This window comes from Medicago sativa, chromosome 7 (assembly GCF_051527215.1).
Source record: "Medicago sativa cultivar Bolivia chromosome 7, Bolivia_mono, whole genome shotgun sequence".
NCBI classification, from domain to species: domain Eukaryota; kingdom Viridiplantae; phylum Streptophyta; class Magnoliopsida; order Fabales; family Fabaceae; genus Medicago; species Medicago sativa.
The window spans coordinates 82,018,148-82,033,217 of NC_140755.1; the positions used below are offsets into that span (position 1 = coordinate 82,018,148).

At 34.8% G+C, this 15,070-nt stretch overlaps 2 protein-coding genes across 2 annotated transcripts; both read right to left on the reverse strand.

Moving 5' to 3' along the window:
* Nucleotides 1-4,910: 4,910 nt before the first annotated feature.
* LOC146909222 (LRR receptor-like serine/threonine-protein kinase RPK2) lies at nt 4,911-10,007 on the reverse strand. The gene is made up of 2 exons (XM_085724924.1): nt 6,595-10,007; nt 4,911-5,435 (listed from the first exon to the last, which is right to left on the reverse strand). Exon 1 carries the CDS (start codon nt 9,859-9,861, stop codon nt 6,664-6,666), a length of 3,198 nt encoding a protein of 1,065 aa, XP_085581050.1. The 5' UTR covers nt 9,862-10,007; the 3' UTR covers nt 4,911-5,435; nt 6,595-6,663.
* Nucleotides 10,008-12,350: 2,343 nt separating this feature from the next.
* LOC146909223 (uncharacterized) lies at nt 12,351-13,106 on the reverse strand. The gene has a single exon (XM_085729336.1). The coding sequence runs from the start codon at nt 13,104-13,106 to the stop codon at nt 12,351-12,353; it is 756 nt and encodes a 251-aa protein (XP_085585462.1).
* Nucleotides 13,107-15,070: the final 1,964 nt, after the last annotated feature.

A 15,070-nucleotide genomic window follows, 5' to 3' on the forward strand; every position in this document is an offset into this window, starting at 1 on the left:
TTCATAGCTTCAAAACGGGCGCGTGCATTACACGCGTATACAGGGGCAAGTGGAGCTGCAGGAACATGAGAGAGAAGATGTTGAAAGGATAAGTGGGTGACACTTGGCAGTTCCTTATTGGCTGTATTTTTTTATCTCATTTTAATTTTTAAACTCAATTATTTCATTGAAAATTATTTTATTTTTTAAAACTTTTTTTACCAAAATTCATGATTTTTTTTTGTCTATAAATAGAGACTTGGTTCATTTGATTTGGATACAGAAAAAAAAAACCAAGTTTTTCACTATCTTAGTATTATTTGTGTGTCGCATGCTTAGTTTGTTGTATTGCATTTTAAGTTAAGAAAATAAAAATAAATTATTTTACTAAATTTTGTTTTTCCAAAAAAACTAAAAAAATAAATTGTTAATTGTATTATTTAAATTTAATTATAATCGATAATTATAATTTTATGTAATTATAAAAGCAAAAATTAAATAAGAATAAGAATAAGAAATAAAAACTGGTGGGGTAGGGTGTTGAATGAAAACCATTGGAGAGGTAAAAATTGAATGGGTGTTGAATTAAGAGAGAGAAAATGATGTGGAGTGTTGGAAATTGAAAAAGTGGGTGTTGAAGGTTGTTGAAAGTAAAAAACCATTGTACATATGAAGAACACCTTTTATTTAAGAGAAATGATATTTGTACAACCACTTTTTGATAACTTTTGTGACAACTTTGTCTCTCTCACTCACAATATGTTTTTATTTTCTTTCTTTATTGCTTTGGTTTGTGTCAATACCTTATTTTTTTGTAAAATTTGGATTGTCTTAAAACTTGTCGAATAAATTGTTGTTCAAATAACACTCTTTATTTCACTTGATGCAAGGGGACTGTATGGATTAAGTAGTGGCGGAGCCAAAAAAAATTATGAAGGGTCATAATCGGAAAAAATGTTAAGATACAAAATACATTAGAACTTACCTTTTATGTGAATCTATGTCCTTATTGGTATAAATGTTAAAGGTAAGTTTAATTGTATTGTGACATGGTAGTTTTTTAATTAAACTGTTGTTTTCAAATCTATATAATCTTAAATTTAAATTTGGCATTTCACATTCACATTCACAGTTTAAAATTATTTCTCTCTTCTTATTTGATTCAGATGTTTTGTTACTAAAAATTAAAAATATGGATATTGTGCAATGTTTTTTTTTTTTATAATGTTTTGTCAATATATATCCAAATTATACAATTATACAGGTTGAGGATCTTTTGAAACAAGGAAGAGACATATATTCCATTCTGAATGTTAGGGTTTTCATCGATATTCATTTTACTATTTGATTTAGGTGTAATGTGTAATTCTATAACAACTGTGGAGGCCAGAAGTTTTAGTAACTTTGAGGCGAAGCTTCTGGCTGGTGTAGATGAAACTGGATATTCGAATAGCACTCCTCTTTTATTATAAGCCAAACTATTTAGTTACGTGAGAAAGAAAGAACACAAGGGTGCAATATTCGACAAATCTTTGGTGAAGAAAGTTCTTAACATTTTTTCTCGATTTTGGACTTGAACATTATGAACGTGACTTTGATGAACATGTAGTTAACGCCACTTCTTGCTATTATCAGAAGAAAAAAAAAGATACAAATGGATAGAGTCTAAGTCCTTATCAGTATGCATGTTAAAGGTAAGTTTAATTGTATTGTGCCATGGGAGTTTTATAATTAAATTGTAGTCTTCAAATCTATATAATCTTAAATTTAAATTTGGCATATCACTTTCACAATTTAAAATTATCTTTCTTTTTTGTTTGATTTTTATTATTACAAATTAAAAATATGGATATTGTGCAATGTTTTTGATAGTGTTTTATCAATATATATCCAAATTATACAGGTAGAGGATTTTTGAAGGAGGAAAGAGACGGATATTTTAAAAATATGTATATTTTTTTTTTGAGAGATTTAAAAATATGTATATGGTGGCATGTCCATGTTTAGCAATATGGATATTAGATATTTAAAAAAAAAAAATATAAAAAACATTAAAAAGTTGGGAAAGCGCATGATCTCTTCTATTCTAATGGTCCATGGATTCTCAAACTTATGGTTTTTGTTTCACGGACTCGATAATTATTTTCTTAAATATGAAGACTAGAGTTTGATTCCTTAGTATTTTTTAAATAAATTGTTTGACACACTCTTTGATATACATAAGAAAATTGGAAGTTATAACTTTTTAAAGCAAAATATATATAAAATTCCATAGGAACTCTCATTCCCAATATTTAATATTGGAATATTGAAAATTATAGAATGTTATTCCATTACTGAGAACCATTATGCTTGAAATAGTTTTTTTTTCTCAATCTTATAACAAATACAACTTACACAAGTATATTCATGGAAAAAACTTAGGTGTTTTTTAAATAAATTGTTTGGCACACTCTTTAAAATACATAAGAAAATTGGAAGTTATAACTTTTTAATAAAAAAACACACATAAAATTTCAGAGGAACTCATATTCCCAATTTTTAATGTTGAAATATTAAAAATTATAGAAAGGTATTCCATTACTGAGAACCTTTATACTTGATATAGTTTTTTCTCAATCTTGAAACAAACACGAGAATACTCATGGAAAAAATTTAGGTGTTTTTTGTATGATTGCTAACCATTACTCATGATTTTCTTAAATCCACAATTTTTTTAAAGGTTGTTATATCCACAAAAAATGTATTTTTAGTTAAGAACAATGCAAAAAACATGCAAAGAAATGTTTGTAAGTTTTGCCCTATACTCATTGAAAGTTGCTTTTTTGACAACGAAAGTTTCCAATTGACACATAGAAATGACTAAAATGCCCTCAGCGGTTGTTAACAACCGCTCTGCAAACCGCCGGTAGTTAACTGCCGCTGGAAGCCAGCGGTTGTTAACTACCGCTGAATTCTTTCCTCAATTTTTTTCTCACGCACGTAGATGCACAACAAACTCCACTTTTTTGTTCTTTGGTGTTTTTTTTTTTGAACAAGTTCTTTGGTGTTTATGTTTTTCTTCTGCCTTTCTAAAGCTCTCTCCCTTTTCACTTAGCAATTGTTCTCTGTCCCGGATATTTTTTCAGGTCTTCAACTTGGTGTTCCAAATCAGCAACCATCTGATCTTTTGACCCAAGTCCGCCATTATTTCCATCTTCCTCTCTGCAACTTCAAGTTTGACAAAAAATTCATTAAACAAACTGTTAACTTGTTCATATTCTTTATTCAAATTCTGATATGCATCTTCTCGTTCTGCTAATGTACTCTGAAGATCCATGTTTTTGTTGGCTAGTTCATTCTTTTCATTGTCAACCACAATTTCTAAATTCATTCATTCTTTATTCAATTTCTAAATTCACCTCCATGGATCCTCATCATCATGCAGTTGCCATTTCTTTCAAACAGGAAAGAAAAACACAATTGAGAAAAACAGAACCACAATTTTGTACAAGAGTTTGATTATGGAAGAGAAGAGAACAGAACCATTCATCAATTCGTCATAGAAAAAACTGGAAGAAGGAATTTGCACATAGAAGAGGGTGTGTTGGTGTAGCGGTGGAAGATGAAAGGAAGGTGAGAGAGAAGAGAGAAATTGAATTAATTAATAATTTAAATTAAATAAGGTTGAAGAAGATGGTGAGTGGTTTGGCAATGAGAAGGTTGAAACAAACAAAAGCCATTTTCCAGCGGTAGTTAACAACCGCTGGAACTCAGCGGTAGTTAGCTACCAGCGTGTTTCCCAACGGCAGTTAACAACCGCTGGGGGTAATTTGGTCATTTCCATGTGTCAATAGGAAGTATTCTATGTCAGAAAAGCAACCCTCATACTCATTCTCTACTAACTTTAGTGAGATCATATAACATGTCGCTTTAAGCCTGAAAATATATCGGCTCAGTATATTCGGCACTAGTTTGATTTTTCAAAACAGTTCCAAGTTTAAAATAAGGCCAAATACCTCCCTGGGTCCTTTAAGTTTCACGTTTGTAACAGATAGGTCCTTTAAGTTTCAAAGGTTACAGATAAGTCCTTTAAGTTTCTAAGGTTTCAGATAGGTCCTTTAAGTTTCGAGTTTGTTTCAGATAGGTCCTTTCTATTAACCTCCGTTAAGGACCTATCTGAAACCTTAAAAACTTAAAGGACCTATCTGCAACCTTTGAAACTTAAAGGACCTATCTGTTACAAACGTGAAACTTAAAGGATCCAGGGAGGTATTTGACCTTAAAATAAAGAGTTAGAAACAAAGGAAAATGAATGAATTAAATTTTAAAGTATATTCAAAACAGTTCCAAGTATATTCAGGGCCTGTTTGGTTCCACTTCTGAGAAGCAATTCTAGCCCAAAATCAATTCTCTACAGTGCCAAAAGCAATTCTAGTCAAAAACAACGTGTTTGGTTCAGCTTTTCAGAATTGCTTTTGTCCTCCAAAAGCAATTCTCCATGAAGCTACAAATCCTAGCTTCTAGCTTTTCTAGAATCAATTCTCCTTGAACAACGTGTATAGGTTTGTATATTTTATTATTACAACACGTTATTTTACTTTATTGCCCTTTATCAATTCTCATTCTTTATCAATTCTCCTTTAGCTATGTCTATTTTAGTAATTATACATTCAAAAGCAATTCTACATAATTGCATCCAAACATAAATCATTTTGTTTAATCAATTCTACATAATTGTATCCAAACATAAATCAATTCTCTCAGAATCAATTCTGCCAGAATCAATTCTCTTAGAATCAATTCTCTCAGAATCAATTATATTCAAAGCTGAACCAAACGGGCACTCAATCAATTTATAAAGACAGCGGATTTGAAGAATCACCTTTTCCTACTCTAAAAACCAACCATCTTTACAAGTTGGAATTAAATAAACAAAAAAAGAAACAATGTCGAGAATATTCTATATTGTCCCCACAAGATCATTAATTGCTTCAATGTCTTTTACATCAAAATGTGACAACTACATTCACACCTTTCGGTAGATTTAGACAAAGAAGTGATTCACAATTTTGGTAAGTACTTTTGTACAGACACTGATCTCAAACCAAACATATTTTGAGCATAATGACAACAATTGCTTTGTCACCAAGTAATTAATGAATTTTGTATTCTTTTCATAGTTCCCATGTGGTCACTTAAAAGAATACCCTCCAAAAATGTCAAAATAATCATAATGGCACACATACCATTATGTAATGCTATAGAATAGGATGCAAGCAAAATGCATCCAGTAATTACCCCACCTACATTCTTCAGATTGTGTCAAAAAATAACTGTTGGCACAAATGTGAAAGGAAGAAGATAGGTTTTGTAGTAACAGCTCATAACTTTGCCATGATGATGAGAATGAGATTCCTATTTGCCATGATAAGTTCTTTGTAGTTGCTGTACCTGTAACCTTTTTTGTTTGTCATCTGTACAACACGTGAAAAATGTAGGTATCAATAATTGATGTTTAATATGATTAGCATAATAATAAAATATTTCACATTATGGGCATAATAATAAAATAACATGGACCACCCTGTGATCAAGTGTTAGATTTAGGCTTTCCTGAAGGAGTAGCCTAATGGTATGGGTTGAGTTGAGACACATGACGAGTTTTATGTGTAGGGTCTAAGGTTCGACCCCAGCTACTAACATTTCTTATTTCCCTCTCCCCTTAATAAATTAACCGCTGATATTGGCCTATAAAAAAGTATTTGATTTAGGCATTTAGTAATGTCGTTGTTGATGAGAGCCAAAGCGGGATAGCGAAAGTGGTCATGAATCTGGAATTGAAATCTAATCTTTTCAATGGACAGGTGTTCGATTCTTCTGAAGCCCCTAAAAATTTCGCTTGAACAACCCTTATCATGAAGAGCACCTGGTGCCAAGGTTTAGGCCTGTGCGGTAATTGTACCATTGGCGGCCTGCCCTATAATAATGGCAGGCATCTCCATACCGCCATTTTTTTCTTGTGAAAAAACAATATAGACATGAGAGAGAGTCAAACATCTTTCTCAGTTAATTCCTCGTTTGAGAAGAGATGCTCAAAGTATGGATTCAACAGAGAAAGGGCACAAAAGTATTAAAATGTTCTTGAGATATTGACATCAAACAGGATGAAACAGACGAACAGCAGTTATAATATGATTATTAGAAAAATGGATTAAACCAATCCTAAAAAAAAAACAATTATATACAAGGAAGAGCATATCTTGATAATGAAGACTTAAATCAGGGCATATCTCATTAGGAACAAAAGAAAGTATCTTGAGGATATTTTGTTGTATCATTGTATGGTAGATTTTCTGATTCAAAATATACAAGCAAAGTTTAAGCTGGATGGTTATTCTTCCGCAAGAATTTCCATGTGTATACTATTTAACATACAATATGATTATTTAGATGTATGCCACGTGAAAACAAATATGGTTTTTGATAGAACACTATGGCGTCATTTGATCCATGTAGCCGACCCCACTTAGTGGGATAAGGCTTGGTTGTTGTTGTTGTTGTTGATGCCACGTGAAAACAAATATCAGAATGATAAGAGAAAGTTGCAGGAGTAGATTATGTTGGATCACTAACCTCATTCAGTATTTTCCAGCAACCAAAAGCAGTACTCCTTCGCTGTTCAGTATGATTTGCTGAAAGTTTTCAACTTTTCAACTGTTTCAATTTGTCGAGAACATGCTTCATCGACGGTCGAATAGAAAGAGTCTCTTCTGTGCAAGTTAATGCAATCTTTAAAAGCCCTAGCAACTTTTCCTTGGGCCCTACTTCCCACAAAGCCGATGAAAACAGCTCTGAACAACGACCTTCGGTCATTAGAAGCTCAGCCCACGGTACTATATTGAATCCATTTCCATAATCAGAAAACGACGGATCAAGCGACCTTCTTCCTGATATCAATTCTAACAGCACTACACCGTAACTGTAGACATCAGCTTTATCAGAAACCCTACAAGTGGTGGCGTACTCAGGCGCAACATAACCAAATGTGCCTGCCACATCAGTGGTGGCATGAGTCTCGGATACCTCCAGCAGCCGTGCCAAGCCAAAATCAGACAGGTACGCATTAAGATCTTCGTCAAGTAAAATGTTGCTAGGCTTGATATCTCGATGAACTATGCGAGGAACACAAGAGTAATGGAGGTAAGCAAGGGCCTCGGCGATGTCTTTTGCTATTTTGTAAATAACCGGCCACTGCACATTTTTCCCTGATCTATCATGTATGAAAGCTTCAAGGTTTCCACCAGAGAGGTAATTGTAAATTAACAGCATTTCAGCTTTTCCTACGTAATAGCCAATTAGAGTCACGAGATTCTTGTGTCGAATTCTCCCAAGCGTCCTTATTTCGGTTTCAAACTGTTGCATGCCTTGAAATCTACCAATTGAAAGCCTCTTTATGGCAACAAGAAAACCCGGTGATAGCTCTGCTTTGTAAGTTGATCCAAAGCCACCTGTGCCAATTAGATACCGGATGCTGAAATTTCCGGTAGTTGTGACCACACTGTCGTAACTCAATTCTATTGGAACAACTTGAAAGGTCACCACTTCTCGCCTTCTAATGCTGCTAAGCCGAGTAAGTTTACTCTTTCTACAACAAATCACCAACACTAATCCCAAAAGTGCACATAGACCCACCAAAGCAGAAGCGGACACCGCAATAACCACAGTCCTTCCTTTCCTCCATCTACGACGACTATGGGAATTCTTGACTGCAAGAGGAGCGGGGAGAGAAGCAGGCGAGTCAAAGTATGGATCAGGGCAAGAGTGCAGGTGTTGGTTCCCTTTATAAGAACCACAATCCCTCGGGTGTTGAAGAGGAGGAATATGACCGGAAAGATTGTTGAATGAAACATCTAGTTGAACAAGATTGGAAAGAGCAGAAACCGATAGAGGTATTTCCCCAGAAAGATTGTTGTGATTTAGCAACATTATTTCAAGACTTGTGGCATTTGACAAACTTGGTGGAATTGTTCCAATTAGTGAATTGTGAGATACATTCAAAACAACAAGGGAAGTCAATCTACCAAGTTGGTGAGGAATTTCGCCTGTAAGATTGTTTCCTCCTAGAAGCATCCATTTCATGTTTTTTAAGTTTCCCAATTGATTAGGCAGTTCTCCCGATAATTTGTTTCCAGTCAAATCAAGATACCTAAGTAATGCCAACTCACCTATTCCAGGTTCAATTGATCCATCAATTTGATTGTATGCCGCTTCAAAATCCATCAACTGCGGACAGTTCAGAAACAACGCTTGGGAAATCTCCCCGCATAGTTGGTTCACACTCAGGTTAACCGACAATGTCTTGAGATCATTACAGTTTGAAACTAGTCGGTTTGAAAGCGTTCCATTGAATTTATTATTATTGAGAGACAACATGTACGATGCGTTACGATTTTCATTTTCGGTAAAAAGATTATCTCCAACAAAGAACAATGGTAAAGGCCCCACAAAACTGTTCGAGCTGAAGTCATGGCTAACGACAACAGTCTCTTCAAAACCTGAACCAATGAAAGCATTCTCTTGAAATCTCAAACTACGAATGTTAAAGTATGCGTCATTCAAACCTTCCAATTCTAGGAATGCAGGTTCGAGTGCAGCAAGGGTGCTACTCGATCGACACCTTTCTTTCATAAACCCTGGAAGCATGCCAGATATATTATTCCTGCTTACATTGAAATATGTCATACAAGGAACCCAAAGATGCTGCAAAGGCAGATGTCCCACTAAATTGTTAGAACTCAAGTCCAAGAAAGTTAGATTCCTACACATCCCCACACTCTCAGGCACGACACCAGTAACATAATTCTGTGCCAAATTGAGTACTTTAAGAGAACATGAATCTGACCATCCAGCAGCAGGCAACCGTCCACCGAGATTTGCTCGAGGCGCCCACAAAACCCGCAAACTCAAAAGCAACAGCACTTCATAAGGAATATTCCCAACAAAAGCATTAAATTCACCTCTAAACCTACTGTCCTCCAACAAACCTCCATCATTCGAACCGCGGTGATCCTCATACAAATCAGTAAGCACAAGCACAGACAATTTCAAACAATTACTTAGCTCATTAGGTATCCTTCCAGTGAGGCTATTTCTAGAAACATCAAGAACTCTAAGTTCAACAACATCCCCAATCTCACGAGGGATTTCACCATCCAAAATATTCCCATCCACCAAAAGGGTCCTCAAGTTTCTACATTTCCCAATTTGGTGTGGAATCTCACCAGTCAAAAAATTATGTGAAAGTTTCAAATGCTTCAAAGAATCACAACTACCAGAATCATTCAAAGGAATAGAACCAGAAAATTGATTATTAGACAAATCAACAATTTCCACATTCCTGGAAAAAACCAACCCATTTGGAATTTCACCAGAAAAAGCATTACCAGATAGATTAACAAGAATAATTGATTCAAAATAACTCATCTGAAAAGGCACTTCCCCTGAAAAGTTGTTTCCTTGAAGCTCAAGAACCTCAAGCCCCCGGAGATTCACCAAACTCACCGGAATCTCGCCGGAAAACATGTTTCCGGGAAGAGACAATACTCTTAGCTCAGACAAATCTCCAATGTCAGACACCAATTCACCGCCGCAAAGACCGGTAACATTAAGTTCAGTCACTCTACCGTCTCCACCGCCGCAAGTGACGCCGTGCCAGTTGCAGAATTTGAAAGATAAACGGTGGCTCCAACCAGAGAGAAGATTTGAAGGGTCGGAAGAGACAAAGCGTTTGAAGGTGAGAAGAGACAATGCGTCGTTGGGAATTGAAGGATTGAAGGCATTTGCGTGATGGGTAGTGAAGAAGAGAAGACATAGAAGAAGATGAAGAAAATGATGACCCATTTCTGAAAAAGTGAGAATGATGATGGAAAATGAAATGGGTTTTCTCAAAGATGCAAGCTTTGGTGGTTTACCATCTCCGGCGAGGTAGCCGGAAAATGGAGCTCCGGCGAGATTGAGAGTGGGTGTGTGAGTGTGAGTGACAAGGCGAGTGAATTTACGTTGAAAAAGACATTAATAACTCTCACTTGGAGCCAAAACGGTAACATATCGCTTTCTTACAAACAAATGTTTTTATTCTTTCTTTTAAAAAGATTCTTACAATTAATTAATAATTTGTTAATAATTTGCATCATGTGCTTCTTTCGAATGTATAAATTTGCGGTGTCCGGGTTCGAATCCCGAACCTTGCATATATTATGCATTGTTTCTACCAATTCAGCTAAGATCAAGAGGACGAAAAAAAAACGAAAGGAGTACTAACAAGTGCCTTTCAGGACACTCTTTAAGAAGACAAAAATGAAAATAATTTGTAAGTTTAATGAAGTAAAAGTCAATTTTTAAATTTCAATGTAATGAATGCATAATTTTTAAGATAAGATTATTTTCTTTTAAGTATGAAGAAAAATCTTATCATGAAATCTTATCATTTATTTTATATAATTTTAAAAAAAAATGACATAAGTACATAGATTTTTGTAAAATAAGTTATTAATGTCTTGTATTTTGTAGTTAATGAAGTAGTCAAAACGTTTAACATGATACATTTTGGTGGCTAATAAAATAGGGAAATAGATAAATAAACAACTTCATTTGTATTGCAAAATTCTTCTATATTTAAAATGAACCCGTGTCCCGAATACTCATTAAGGAAACAAATATAGTAATATCGTATTAAAACTTGTGTAATTAATTCTTCAAAAGTGTAAAAAGTGTTGTTTTCAACTTAAAACTTGTTTTATCGACTTCTAAGTTTTTTGTGTTTCAATAGTTTTTTGAGGAATGCTAGCAACACATGTTTTAACACGCACTTTTCAACACACTTTTTTATTAGTTAAAATTCACATGGGTTCTACCAAATCATGTGGGTCCCATATAAATTTGGTAGGCCCCGTGTGGATTTTAAACAATCAAAGAGAATGTGTTGAAAAGTGTGTGTTAAAATGTGTGTTGCTTTTACTTCTATCTCGGAGCACTGATTAGTACGACCCATATTTAAAATAATTTTTTTTATATTCCAATAATAATTAAGAGGCCCAAGACCGTACACTTGTAAGTTTTAAAACAGACCAGCAAATTACACCCCCCTTCATTGAATTACACTCCTCTATCTTAAAAATTAAATATATATTAAACTTCGATTGATTTTAAGATAAAAAGGTATTTTTATGATTAAATAATAAGGTAATAGAGTGTATGTTTAAGCATCTTTTAGGGGAATGAGGTGTGTATTTCAACGTAAGAGGGAGAAGAAATGCGATCCAAGCTTCTCTTAGAGGAAGAGAGTGTAGTTTACTCTGCTACGGTTAATTACGGCAAGGCTTTGTCTCTAAACAAAGATAAATGCTTAAAACAATTTCTTTTTAACAATCTTTTCAACACTCACTTTTTTATCAGATAAAACTCATGTGAATCTCGCCATTTTATATGGGACCTTCAAAGGATGAAACTCACGTGAGTTTCACAATTAACGAGTGAGCGTTACAAAGTATCAATAACACTCCTATTAAACAAATCTTGATCGGTTAGAACTTGAATGAAAAATCTTTGAGCATCCACACATACAAATATAAAGTTAAAAAATTAATGAATGATAAAAGCAAGGTGATTAGATTTTTTCTTATGCATGTATGCGCAAATATTTTTAGAAAAATGCTAACAAACACTTTTAAGGTTTTCTTTAGGCAATAAAAAATATGCACTTAATTTTTGCATCAAAATATGAAATTATACCTTTTACATGTGTTTGACTTGGTTTTTTTAACGACGCTTGACTTGTACTCTTAAAATAACTTTTTTTACATGATTTTTTTAAACAATATCCCTAAAACACTTGTTAACATAATTCATATTTTTAATTTGAGTTTGCATCCAAATAAGATTGATTCCTTATCTCTATTGATGGCAATGGAATGTACTCAGATTTATCCAGTCTCAAAATGATAGTACATATATTATTGGGTATTGTTCGTATCCTCGGGCTTATGAATTAAGACCATGATCCTGGAATCAGGCTGAATGTCTGTCAGGGCCACGTTTCTTGTTTTTTAAATTATATTTTTAAAAATTTGAATTTAATTGTTGCCAACCAAAATTCAGTTTTTATTTCAAAAATTGAAAACCAAAATTCAGTTTTACATTTGTTTTTGATAAAAAAAAAAGTTTTACATTTGCTTTAATTTTTTTTTGAACAAGCCAAAATGAAATATATTATAACACAAAGGGTGATTCATCTCGCACAAGGTATGCAAAAGAGAACCACCCAACAAAAGTCACAGATACAAGTCTAGTGCCAATAAAAGCACCACTGAAGCGAAATAAATCAAAACAAGCTACAAAATAACACCCATACAAGGTAAAGGGTGACGCCACCAGTCATTGTAACTGTAGGCGAAAGTAGGCATATTCGCATGTAGCCAAGAAAAAGACATAAGTTTAACTTTGTCTACTAAATGATCCAAAGTGTCAATCTTCTGGTTAAAAATCCTGTTGTTTCTTTTCTTCCAAATAACCCAAACAGTAGCCATCCAAATTACCGTCATAAAAGAGTGAGACAATCGCGGTAACCCCGCCAAGTGACCAAAATGATAAAGGTGATCACTAGCGAACTCTGGAGCAATAAATGAGATGCCTAGCCACTGATAGATATGATGCCACACCATACCGAAATAATCACAATGAATGAGTAAATGATCCGTGGTCTCGGAAGAACCGCACCCACTAATACAAGAAGTGTCGTCAAGAGGAATGATGCGCATACGGAAAAGGTTGTCTTTAGTTGGGATTCGGTTGCGGAGAAGACGCCAAGCAAAAACAGAGACCTTAAGCGGAACTTGCTTCTTCCATAAATCGACAGACAACACACGCTCTGGAGTGAAACTCGGCGCCGTGAGATAAGAGTAAGTACCCTTAACGGAATAGCCATGAACAGGGTCAAGAAGCCACCGCCACCTGTCAATAATATGGTCCTGCAAAACAACATTATGCAACAGAGATGCACACTGGGACACTGACTCCTCCTCCCACGCCAAAAGGCGCCTCCTCCACTCCCAGGCACCACCACCGTCGACCCACCCCCTCCTCTCCATCTGACGCACCGTCACCCATTTATCCACTGCCAAATCAAAAAGGCGAGGAAATTGCACCCGTAAAGGCACATCCCCCACCCAATTATCTGACCAAAAGTATGTGCTCCCTCCGCAAATTATCTTCGAACCAACTCCCCTCCCACACCCCCACACCGCAGCGAATGCTAGAAATCATCCGCCACCACAAAGAGCTATCTCTCCCACCCTCCTTCAGCCGCCCCCCTTCCTCCCCGTATCTAGCCTTCAAGACTCGATACCATAAACCCTCCTTATCAACCAACATACGCCAACACCACTTCCCCAACAGAGAAACATTAAACTCCCTCAACCTTCTCACACCTAATCCACCATCCTCCCTCGATAAACAGACAGAGTCCCAATCCACCCAAGAAATTTTCCTAAAATCCTCACCACCCCCCCAAATTTTTTTTTTTAAATAAAGATTCGATAGAAGAAATTATACCTGCAGGGGCCTTGAAGAAGGAAAGAAAGTAAACCGGAAGAGATGATAGGACAAATTTCAAGAGTATCAAACGACCACCAAACAAAAGAAATTTACTTTTCCAACTCGACAGCCTAGCAATAATAGAGTTGACAATCGGTTTCCAAAAATCTAACTTCCGAGGATCCCCCTATAGGCAGCCCCAAATACACAAAAGGAAAAATTCCCACACGACAATTCAACACCAAAGCTGCCTCATGCAACCAAAAATCTGATACATTGACACCTGTCAGAAGGCTTTTACTGAAATAGTTTAGATTTTATAAAACATTTCAATTTTTCTTTTTAAATTTTTTCTTTCTTCTCAATTATCAACGTAACTAAAAGCATTTTCAATGGAGGAAAGTAAATAACACTAAGTATGAGTTTGAATATGAGGCAACAAAAATTAATCTTGAATGAATTGATTTTAGTTAAAAATGAGTCGACCATAAAGTGGTGGTCATTTATATTTATATATTCATGTAAAGCAGAGAAAAACAATAAATTTGATTTGTTTTGTCAAAAAAAAATTATTTGTAAAAAAAATATTAAAAATGAATGAAAAAAAAAATTAAATTTGGAGTCAAAAATATTAATGCTAACTCAAAATAAAATTAATTCAAATATACTAAAAAATATTCAAATATGTCTAAATCAATTCTACACTTTTAAAATCTCTCTCTCTCTCTCTCTCTCTCTCTCTCTCTCTCTCTCTCTCTCTCTCTCTATATATATATATATATATATATATATATATATAAATTTATAATCATAATTAACCCACTTGGGTTGGCCTAGTGGTATTGACTTGAGATATGGGAGTGTGCTCCTCCTTGAGGTCTTAGGTTCGATTCTCTCTAATGTCAATTTAAGTGGGCTAATTTAGCTTCTTCAAAAAAAAAAAAAACTTTATAATCATAATAAAGTCAATTTAAGTGGGCTAATTTAGTTTCTTCAAAGTCAATTTAATTTAAGTGGGCTAATTTAACTTCTTCAAAAAAAACTTTATAATCATAATAAATATAGACATCATTATACTAACCTATTTGCGAACGGAAATTCATCGCTTTTATAATTTAGATATATAGACATCATTATACTTACCTATTTGCGAACGGAAATTCATCGCTTTCCTGAGAACAAGAGCGATGTACAACATTCTTGAGCAAACCCATGCTTGTAGAAGTAGCGTACACTCGCTAATTGAACATACCCTTTTTACTGCCGCATCACATGACTTTGTAAAGTGTGACCAAACACGCCGAGTCCCAACTATATTTTCCAATCTTTGTGGACGGTCGACGCAACAACGTTATCCATCTGAGGTGTATGTATTGGGCATTAATAGCTTGCCTACAATATATAGAACACACTCTCTAAAATGATGCATTAACTATTCGGGCCTAGGATTTCTTCAAAAAAAAAACTATTCGGGCCTAGGATAAGCACACAACACCATTCAACTGGGCGAGACTCCCTG